Genomic DNA, 12,189 nt, shown 5'->3' on the forward strand with positions numbered 1-12,189 from the left:
ACTCGGTTCACACGCGTGCGAGGTGTGGTGTGACACCTTTTTACTCGTCTTTCTTTTTCATTTATGAAATTTTTGCAGACTCTCCTATCGAGAACAATTTGCACGGCCTGGTTAATCCTCTATATTTGTTGTGGCCAAGTTTACTCTTCTATTCTGAATTTTATGCTTCATTTGTGGCTGGAGTTGGGTCAAGCGGTTATATTTGAGGCTATATACACCTTTTTTCCCTTTGCTCAAAATCATGAATTCAATTACTCCTCTTCTTCCTTTCTCTTCTCTACCATCTGAGCACTGAGTTAGTCAGATTCTATCTGCGCATTAATTGTGTTGATTAATCGCAATTAATCTGTGTTACCCATCGGAAGAAAGACCGTACGGTCTCCGAAAATCGCTTTTAAGCTAGTGTTCATACACAACACATATTTCCTTCCCTTTCAATTTTCTTTGTACTGAGCTAGCCTAAATCAACGTAGTTCCATTACTACGACATTTTCTTAAATTTCCAACAATAGGCAATCTAGACTAGTTTATCCTGAAAAGTATAAAAACTATTTTTTTTCCTTTTTATATGAGTGGTGGGTTGGTAATTGATTTGTCAAAATCATTTAAAAATAAGATGGGGCTAGCAAATTTATAAAGAATAAGCTAAAATGAATGAATGTAAGTTAAATTATTCAAATGTTGACAAAAACATGCTCCAAATTTCATCAAAATCACAAAAGAATCAAATTGATGTATATAGGTTTAATTAATTGGATGAAATTGTACATGGTGACAGGTATACATTTCAATATAACAAAATACTTGTGGTCAACAAGTGGGGTGAGGGTGGGGTGGGGGGTTGGGGGGTGTTTGGTGGTGCGCGTGCAAGCACAAGAGGTGGGATGTGGTCATAATGTGAGTGTGGCAGCCACCATAAAATTGTCCATGACGCATACCTTCTCAATCATTTCCCTTCTAAACTCACCATTTCCCATCATTTATTCTCTTTCTTCCTCTGCTTCTTCTTCTTCAATAATCCTATATATAATCTTTAATTTCTTGCTTTCTAGCTTTCACCCTTCCCAATGTTTATTCCCTTTTAGTATCTATCTGATTCAATCCACTGTCATATACTCACACACACACTCTATAGTATAATTAGTGTATAAGCCATGTCACTTGTAAGGTAGTGAAAGTGAAACTAGTAAAGTAACTTAAAAGTTAAGGGGACAATTTTGTGTGCGATAATCAGCTGGCAATACATCAATTACCCTTCTATAAACTATGTTATAATCTTAGTTTGTAATATAATCTTTGGTGAATTGATTTCCGATTTATGAATTGAAACATCTTCTTTTTTCCTACAATACAACTATTTCACTTGGACCATGGGATATATACAATTTTGACAAAATCATATACTTAAACATTTTAAACATGTACTATTTAAAAAAGAAATCTCAATTGTATATTCATGATGTATATATATAAGTTTAAGAAATTATACCTTACAAGCAAACCAACCCTTCAGAAGATTGCCAACCAGTATTCATGGTAAAATTTTGACATATGTCAATTTTCTGATAACTTGGTTAGGTATGTTAACTAGAATTGATAACGACCATATCATAAATCTTCCTCTTTAAGTCTTATGAAGATGTAAATTAAGTCAATCTTGTTTCAAGATTTAATACTAAATTGTACATTTCTGCGTATAAGGAAACTAACACAAATCTAAACCATCGATAACAAATCTTAATTGTGACTTCTGATCCATTAGACCAATGCAATAGGGGCTAAATCATTCATTTAGTAAATTATAACGTGAGTTCTTTTATGAATCCTAGCTACATTGTAATTATCACTTTATACAAAATACAATAGTTTACGTTGTTGAGCAATGAATTGGAGGGATAAGTCTAGCATTTTGTTATTGAAACGTGACGCTGGCTGCTATGCAAGTATAGGAAAATAAAGTTGTGCATTCACTACTAGCTATAGCTACGTAATGATAATCATTTGATTTTAACAATTAGTATTAGAGTAGGTCACAAGTTTGAATATATCTCATTAAAAGTATGTTGTGTAGATGTCACCACTTTTAGCATACTGGTAAGTGTTGTTCGTATGAAAATTCAAAAAATGATTTTTGAAAAAGTACTTATTTTTTGGAAACATTTTAACTTTTTGATGTTTGACTAAGAGTCATAAAATTGTCTTTGAAACTACTTATTATTTTAAATCGATAATTGTAATAACTCAAAAGAAATAAATTAAAATTGAAAAAATAACTTAATTTTGGACATGAGAGATAAAAATGTCTTTCAAATAAAAATCTCAAAAAATACTTTCCACCAAAGTGATGAGCCTTTTTTCTAATAATCAAAGTGAGTACTTTTCATTGATTTTATTTTTCTTGGATAAACAAATACAAAAAAAATTAGAAAAATGGCTCTCAAAAATATTTTTCAAGTTTTCAAATGTACTCTAAATATAAGACAAGGTGTAGGTCTTGTAGTGATAATAGAGCTTGCATTATAACATTTGTGAACAGTATAGTTGTTCAGTATTCCAATTGTTTAATCTTGATTATTCTCTTATTAAATTGATTGACTATATTGAGGCTATTTTTAATTGTTGTACGATACGGAATACTAAGGACGCATGTATATTATACTATACTAAATACTGGTAGTTACGAAAGGGGTGATGATATATAATTGATAATGCATTTGCATGGAGCATAAAATATGATGTGAAATGCCATTGAATTTCACGTAAGGAACCCCACCCCCCACACCCTAATTGGTGGATTTTCTAATTATTTACTAGTCACGCCTGATTCCTGCTGTTTTATATGCATTTGGAATACAATTGATGAGTTTTTTGGGCACGTCTACACCCTAAATATATCTCTTCTTTATCCTCACTCTTTCCCACTCCTTAAAAGACAATCCTGTCCCTTTCACCACAATTTTGATATTCCACTTACTGAAGATTGTGAAACACTACACTAGTAGGATATAGGATGTTTGGTAATTGGCTAGGGGTTTCAAGTATGTGGCCATGTGGTTTTAGGTAAGTTTGATATTCTCCTTGATTGGAATTAGATTAAGACATCTAATAACTTCTACTGCTGTATACTTAATATGTATGGTATATAGTACTAATTATGATATATGTTTATGCCAAAACTAAATTTTTACTACTACGTCAAAAGTTATAACTAGCTTAGTAGTGAATGTACAATTTTATTTTTTATACTTGTGTAATAATTAATGCCATGTTTCGATGGTAGGGTGTTGAACTTAGTTGCATCTACAAACCAACGCAGAATAGTTTATTGTTTTGATTTTGATTTAATTGATTCATTAACAAAGTTGGTTAACTGTCGAGAGAGCTCTTCTATAATGGGCCAAATCGAAATTCGAGTCTAAAATAAAATAATTCACTATTTATCCATTAATCTTAGAAATCGAGACATTCGATTCACCCTTCTCTATTATGTACCTTAAAATGGTAAAATCCATATCCCATTCTGATTGTGGCCCTGTTTGGTAAATAATCAGTCTATCAATCAATTTTGGCTTATTTGACCACTATTAGTTGTTTGGTTAATAAATTTTTTGTAACTCCAAACAGCTATCAGCTAACTGCTAATTTATCAAACAACTTTCTACAATCAGCTTATCAGCTAATCATACCTTCTAACCCAATCAGCTAACAGCCATTTACCAAACAGGACCTGTATATAAAATTAATTGTCTTTAGGGTGCTCAAAGTATTAAATTATAATTCAAGATAAAAGAAATCTCATACTTGCATGTTACTATATCTATATACATCTATCTCCAATATATATATATATATAACAAAATGATAAATACAATAATTATGCCGTAATAAAGAGTTTTTAAAACTACAACATGCAGCTTAATAACTCAGAATAGATGCAATATAATAGGTAGACAAATTTAAAATGGTGAAGTACATGATTTGGTTTTGTGTTTATTGGTTTTGTAGTGTTTTGGCTTTAGTGTATCCACTCGAGTAACATCTAAATATAGGAAAGATAGCTAAGCCTTGCATGCTGCCTCCACGTAACATAAACCCTAATCATAATTCTTCTCATGCATTCAATACATCTTTGTTTAAATAATTGTGTCTCTGTTTTCGCAAGCTATCATGTGAATTACTATGGTACTCTGGTCTCTTCTTATGTATCCATTATTATACTCTTCCATTTTGTTTTGTTTTTTGTTCCCCAAAATAAAAATTAAATGGCTATGAGTAATAAAAAAATATTTTATTTTATTTATATTTTTCACTTTTTTAGGCATAGACTATATTCAAACTTTAAATTTAAACCGCTTTTTGTTTGCAAAAAATATTTGGGGGGAGAAATGAAATTGAAATTCTATGAAAAAGAAATTACCGGAAATAATAAATTACTGGTAATATTGATTCCATTGTTTAGTCGTGTTTGGAATGGTAAGGAATAAAGAATAATGAGTATAAAGACAATTATACCAATTACACAATAATAACAATAACAATAACAATAATAATTGTAATTAAGAAAAGTTATTGAGAGCATAATTGTCTTATTTTTCATGGAAAACAAAATACCGGGGGCATGAAAAATGTTTTCCTTGAACAAAACAAAGGAAAATCTAGTTCTCCTCAAATTTAAGGAAAACACTTTAACATTTTTTCTTGAAAACATTTTCGAGCGAACTAAATATGACCAAAGTGTTTAACTTTCTGCTTCGTTTATGATGGGAGTAGAAACCTAGAAGTCTGGTTTTTTTTTCCTTTTGGACAATATAATGGTTATTTTTGATAGAAAAATAATTGTTGATTTAAATTTTTTTAAAAAAATATTTTTGAATATCAGTTGGTTGGTAATAATTAAGAAAGAGTTTTTGAATTTTTTGAATGATGGTCTGAAAGTTGATTGAATATATAATTTTTTTTAAAAAAAAGAAAGGTTTCCCACCAATTTTTCTAGCATTGACACCCCTAATTAAGTTTTTTGAAATCACACCCCTAATTAAGTTAATTGGCCAGGATTTGAATACTTTAAAGAAGAAATTTAAGTATATGCTTATAATCCATATATCATCATTTTAAACAAAAGAAGAATTTAAAAGTGTATACCATGTGTCCTGTCCCTACAAGTTAAACCGTTCCATATACATTTTGCCACAAACTCTAAAATTAACTAATCTCTAGTAAAATGTTCAAATTGGAAATCATTACTTCATAGAAACAGGAAGATGCAGAGAACTCTTTATTTCAGAAATATTGAAAATCAAAAAAATAAGAAATAAGAAAAAAAAAAAACAAAAACAAAAACAAAAACAAAAGAAATGTGGGTACATACGGAATCTTTTCCACTAAGCAGACAGTGGGATAGGTGATACTCATTTTTAAAGAAAACAAAAATGATGCCAAAATTGAAAATTTTCATCTCCACACTTGAATATTTATATTTGCAAATTGCAACTATTATTTATCAATTTTCCTTTAGTCTAAAAAATTCAGACCAAAATACAGCCTAGATATATACCATTTTCACGAATATATATATATATGCTTCAAGTTCTAATCATGCTAATAGCAGCAAAGGTTAATCAACACGGTTTCCCAAGAAACAAAATCTAGCCAACAAAATCAATAAGGAATATAATGCCATAATGATACCATCGCCCATCATCATCATATTGCTAAGTTAGTTTTGTTAATCAATCCAATTAGAGGTTAAGATGCACGTAATACGCCCTAATTCAATGAAAAAATCCATGACTAATAACCCTTGCATTACACTTCAAAAGATACTCACTATCATATCGCTCTAGTAGAAGAAATTTGGTTATCTTCAAGTAAGGTTTTATGTTTAAATTTTGTAATAGAGTTTGGTTTTTCTTACATAAAATCCAAAGTCGTAGATTAAAAAAAAAAAATCGCCATCTACGAACTTCAATAATGTGCACGGGAAGAAGGGAAAATGTGCACTAGAAGACAAAAATGCGCACGAGAGACACAAAAATGTGAAACAATTATTGAAAAAATTAAATTTAATATAGGATCATCAACACAAATCATAAACGATCACAAATAATAAACAAACAAACAATATTCAACTCAAATTAGTAATTAGTGATCAAGATTAATTGATCTTTTAAAAAAAGTTATCATCTACAATTAAAAAAAAAAAAACTCTGAAAGGCACAACAATGTGCACTGTATGGCATTAAAATGTGCACTAGATGAAGGAACAATGTGCACTGTATGGCACAACAATGTGATGGTAGAAGGAACAATGTGCACTGGAAGAAGGAACAATGTGCATTGTATGGCATAACAATGTGCACTGGAAGAAGGAAAAATGTGCACTATATGGCATAACAATGTGCACTAGAAGAATGAACAATGTGCATTGTATGACATAACAATGTACACTAGAAGAAGGGAAAATGCGCATTGTATGGCATAAAAATGTGCACTAGAAGAAGGAATAATGTGCACTGAAAAATAAAAAATTAACTTACTCACACAAAATTACAATAATGCCACCGCATTTTTTTTAAATGTCCAATTTGAACCCTTGATCTAGACTCAATCTACGGATATAATTTCATCATATTTATCACCTAAGGCAATTGTTTCACATGATCGTTTATATATATATATATATATATATATATATATATATATAGTCATGGTAAGGTGTGGCCTATTTTCAGCCATTAGATTATACCAACTCATCAAATCAAAGCGCACTATATATATGTTGCAGAGCACACCATTCTACGTACTAAAACGCACTAGAGGACCGATAAAACACACCATTCCACACAATATACCAAATGCGTCTATTCACTTAAAATTCATCAATATACTTAATAAAACACATCATTCTAGGTATCAAAATGTACCACAACGTGGCTTATGCCAGATTATAAGCATAAACTATTTACACATATTAGAAAACATGTGCTAGTTAAAAAAAAAAAAAAACATGTGCTAAAATATGCACAATTATACGTATTAAAATGCACCAAACTTATTAGAAACACATGTGTTAAAATACACACCATTCAATGTATTAAAATACACCAGACAACGTATTAAAACACACCATTCCACAACACAGTTACACATCATTCTACGTATGAAAATGCACCAACGGATAGATTAAAACACACCATTTCACAACACAGTTAATGCACCAACATACGTAATACCACACTATGTACTAAAATGCACCATTCCAATTCACGTGATATAAATACTAAAATTACCATAATAACCCCACTTAAACATACGCGAATTTCAGTAAGATTAATGAAATTGGACGGTGCAGATTAGGCCGCATGACCGCACCGGAGCTCGCCGCCGCATTTGAACCAAAAAATATATATATATATATATATATATATATATATATATATATATATATATATATATATATATATGAGGGTTTAGATGAGAATACTTTCTCTGTAAAAAGTGTAGACACATCTACACCATTCATCTTGAGAAATCAAAAACTAAGATATTACAATTACTAAACTTTTAAATTTATAATAATTATAAAATGAACCTCGCTATTAAAAGATAGACGGCTGAGATCAGTCATCACTTTTTACAAGGACATTGTTCTCATTTGATACACACACACACATAAACATAATAAGTCTCAATCAAGGTTATATCATTGATTTATGTCCATCTTTTTGTATGCTAATAAATGTATGCATTTTACTTTAAATGTTATACAGTTCAATGTTATTAGACAAAATTGTTCATACTACATTTCTGTTATACAAACATTGATAACTCCATCATTATTACCATACACCTATATCTATCATATTTTTTTGCTATTCTTTAATTATCATTTTATTAAAATCATTATATAATTAATTTAATGGTTAATTATATCTTAACTAAATTTCTATAAATAGGTATATATATAAAATTCAGGTGCGAACGATCTCTCTGGTGAAGGATGAGGTTAGACCTGAGCTGTTGATCAAATCTAGATCAACGACTCAAATCAATGATTAAAAAAAAAAAGAAAAAAAAAAGGGATACCAAGGATCTGCTACTGGTGCTCATCTTTGCTCTTCTATGTTACTTTGGTAATGTCCATTAACTAATTGCTGAAATATGATTGGAAAAGGATAGTGGTAGTGTTTTGGGATTGTAAAAAAAAAAAAAAAAAAAAAAAAAAAAAAAAAAAAAAAAAAAAGAAGAGGCGTATCCTCAATTAAAGAAGCAAACTGTAAAAAATGGCCAACCTTAAGAAGGAAAGCAGCGCACCTTAAGAAAGAAAACAAAGCACCTTAGGAAGGAAAACAATGCACTTTAAGAAGGAAAACCACGCATCTAAAGCTTTAGACCGACGCACTTTAAGAAAGAAAATAATGCACATTAAGAAGAAAAATCACGCACCTAATTAAAGCTTTAGGCCAACGCACCTTAAGTTTCAACAACTAACGTACCATAAGCACACAGATCACACACCTTAAGAAGGAAAACCATGCACCTAAAGATTTAGACCGATGCACCTTAAGTTTCAACAACTGATGTATCTTACACATACAACGTAGAAACCACGCACCTTAAGCACAAAAAGCACGCATCTTAAATTTGACCTAAATGCCAAAAAAAAAATTGCCATCGCGTTTTTTTTTTAATTTGTATTCAATCTGGGCTGTTGATTTTGATTAGATCAAGGGCTAAGATTAAACCTCATCTTTTACCTGAAACCTAACCTATTACCGCATTTGATCTCTATTTTATATATAGGGTTAGGATCACATAAAAACCAGGCTCCCTGTGCGAACTATACAACTTAGTAGCAGCGGTTGCACAACCAGGCATTACAAGTTCACATTTTTTCTAAAAAAAATACTCTATAGTGTTTTGATAGTCATTTTTAGATGCACAAATAGTCAATACAAGTTACACAATTAGGTAGTAACAGTTGCACAATCCAACAATACAGATTGCACAAGGTAGTTCTCATGGAGAAAATAGTTCTTATTTGATCTGAGTATAGGCAATTGAATTTTAAAAAGAGAGGTAAATGACAAACGATAGACCAGCTAGTTTTTGAAAACTTGGATGTCTTGTGGAGAGAAAATTAAAGAAGGTTGCTAGCATGCGCGTGGGAGTGAACTGGGATTCATGTATTTGTCTGAGGAAAGATCTCGCAAGAAACATATAAATAATTAAGTAAAATAAATAAATAAGTAGCATCATCTTGTTTTCATTATGCCTAAAATCATTATTCTTTGTTGCCTCATCCGCATGCCCCCATCGATCTCCGGCCTTCGCAAATCTCTTCTTCTTTCCACCTATATATACCCACTTCCCTGTTTCAGTTTTGGCACCTCCACTTCCCCTCTCTCTCTCTCTCTCACACACTCATTTTCTTTCCAAATTTGAAGAAAACAAAACAAGCAAATTAAGGAACCCTGCAGTATCTAGCTAGCTAAATAATCTTTCTTTTCTTTTTTAGTTTCCCCGGCCTGTCGATCTTGGCTATAGCTAATAGGCCGGCTTTTTGTAAGTTTCATTGATCAGATCGAAAAATTAAGGTTGGTTTGGTTTGAAGTGATGGCTGCTTCTGGGTTTGAGGGGTTTGAGAAGAGGCTTGAGCTACAATTCTCCGGCGATGATCCGGTGGCGGAAATGGGCGGCCTCCGGCAGCTGGAGTTCGAGGTACTGGAGGAAGTATTGCATGAGGTGCAGTGCACGGTGGTGGCAGCAGTGGGCAACACATACTTTGACTCGTACGTTTTGTCTGAATCCAGCCTCTTTGTGTACCCCACAAAGATCATCATCAAGACATGTGGGACCACCCAGCTATTGAAATCCGTCCGTCCGTTGGTCCACCTTGCATCCCGATTGGGCCTCTCCGCAACCCATTGTAGGTACACCCGTGGCAACTTCATTTTCCCTAAAGCCCAACCTTACCCTCACACCAGTTTCAAGGAAGAGGTTTTGTACTTGGAACAACAATTGCCCACCCATCTTTGTTACACCAAAGCCTCCCTCATGCACTCTAAGCTCACCTCTCATTCTTGGCATGTCTTCACCGCCTCCAATAATCCAAGGAATATTGGCATAAATAATAATAATGTCCCTTACACCATTGAAGTTTGCATGACCGAGCTCGACCGCCTCCTCGCTCGCAACTTCTTCACGTCCGGCAAGCCCACCGTCGGGAGAGACATGACGGACCTCACCGGAATCCGGGAGATAAACCCTAATGCCACAATTTGCGATTTCGCGTTTGATCCCTGCGGCTACTCGATGAATGGCGTGGACGGCGAGCGTTACTCGACCATCCACGTGACCCCGGAGGAGGGGTTCAGCTACGCGAGCTTCGAGTGCGTGGGTGACGATGATCGCGATGACATTGCCAAGGTGTTGAGGAAGGTGGTGGAGATTTTCCGGCCGGGGACGATGTCCGTGTCGATCACGTCCGCCACCCACGAGGCGTGGACCGCCGTAGCCAAGGCCGTGGAGGGGATGGGAATGAGACGCCGGAGTTGCACCGTGGATGAGTTCCCGGCCGCCGGGACCGTAATGTTCCAAGCCTTCACCCTTTCAAAGACGGGAACGATGAGGGTGCAGGAGACTTAGGGGTATTAATTATTTATTTGCTTTAATTATTAGAGATTAGTTGAAATTTAAAAAAGATTTTTTAATTAGGAGAATATTTTGGTGCATGGTAATGTGATTGCATCGAGGTTGGATGATGATGATGATGATGAATGTGGGCATTGACTTGTGTAGAAAGGTTAAAGTGGGGGAAGATCATTTAGAGATGGTTGGAGTACTCTTGGAAGGTGATTGGTATTGTTTCATCATGATAATGCACCCCACTTATGTTTGTCACGCCTAGAATTTTGATTTTTGTAGTGGGGGGCCGTGGTTATGTCTCTGATTTAAAAAGTGCCTCAACTTTATACCATCTCAGTTTTGATTTTGTCTTCTTCTCCATTTTCTATACATCTATATTATATGTCTTCTCTCTCATCTTCTCTTTTATATATCATACTTTTAATATACTCCTTATTTGTGTAAAAACAATCTCTCTACCTACCAACTTTCATTTCTCTAGTTTAATTCAATTCATTATTCACCAAATCCAACATGTATTTTCATTAAGTTTTGCCACATATATATATATAAAAGATAATGTTAACGTAATTTAATGTTTGTTACTCAAATGATAATAATATGCATGTTTTGGTATTCATAATATAAGATCTGGTAAAATGTATTGATTCGGTATAAATAGTGTTCTTGATGAAGTTATTATTCAGGCTTGAAATTTACACTCTCGTTTCCATTAGATATGTCAAAAAAAAAAAATGAAGTATGTAGTTGCAAATATTTGGGCATCCAATTCCAAGTACAATGCAAGATCTAACCAAGCATGATATGTGTATGGTATATTGGCTACCATTTAGAAGTCTGCATGCGTTTTGTGCTGATTCAACATATCACGATTGTACTCCCCTGTCTCATGCCCCCCAACTTTTTGAGTTCTCTAACTACTTTTTCATAGTGGGTAGAGTATTTACTTTTAAGCAAATTCATCTATGCTCGGTAATTATTAAAATAATTTTGATAAAAAAACATATTATTTACCAGTAATAAGTGTCACAATAAGTTGATGGGATACAATTACGTAAAATATAATCATAAAAGATGTGATAGAAGTGTTTTAGCATTGGAACTTAGGAAGATTATGTCGGAATGGTTGTCTTAGGGGTGGGACAAACAATGTCCACTTAATTGGGAGAAAGTATGCTCATAAATTGTTCCCTACACCTAAGTACTTATCCCCAACAAACCTATCCCAAATCTTCATGGGCCCAATCCAATGTTCTAGTTCCTTGTAAAGCATCAGATCAGAGTTTTGATGACAAGATTAATTATTAGCTCAACCTCAATTTTTTTCTAATCAATAATTATACGTGACAGATGAATATATTTAAGTACATGGCCGGTAACAAGTAATTAAATCAATGTTATTAAATTAATGAGTTAATTCCAGCAATGGTCCTTCGAGTATGTTGATTTTCTAAAATTAGTCCCGACTTTTAATTTGGACAATTTAGGTCCCTTGACTTTCAAATTCTTTCCAACGTTGGTCCTTTCGTCAAATTTTGGTTA

General features: G+C 33.1%; 1 protein-coding gene across 1 annotated transcript; it reads left to right on the forward strand.

Moving 5' to 3' along the window:
- The first annotated feature begins 9,189 nt into the window (after positions 1-9,189).
- LOC116015555 (S-adenosylmethionine decarboxylase proenzyme 4-like) lies at positions 9,190-10,999 on the forward strand. Its single transcript, XM_031255660.1, has one exon. It carries the CDS (start codon positions 9,616-9,618, stop codon positions 10,645-10,647), a length of 1,032 nt encoding a protein of 343 aa, XP_031111520.1. The 5' UTR covers positions 9,190-9,615; the 3' UTR covers positions 10,648-10,999.
- Positions 11,000-12,189: the final 1,190 nt, after the last annotated feature.

The sequence above is a fragment of the Ipomoea triloba genome, chromosome 4 (assembly GCF_003576645.1).
Source record: "Ipomoea triloba cultivar NCNSP0323 chromosome 4, ASM357664v1".
Taxonomy (NCBI): domain Eukaryota; kingdom Viridiplantae; phylum Streptophyta; class Magnoliopsida; order Solanales; family Convolvulaceae; genus Ipomoea; species Ipomoea triloba.

Bases quoted from the DNA above. Each gene is read 5' to 3' on its own strand.
- LOC116015555 (XM_031255660.1), top strand. From the start codon at position 9,616: ATGGCTGCTTCTGGGTTTGAGGGGTTTGAGAAGAGGCTTGAGCTACAA.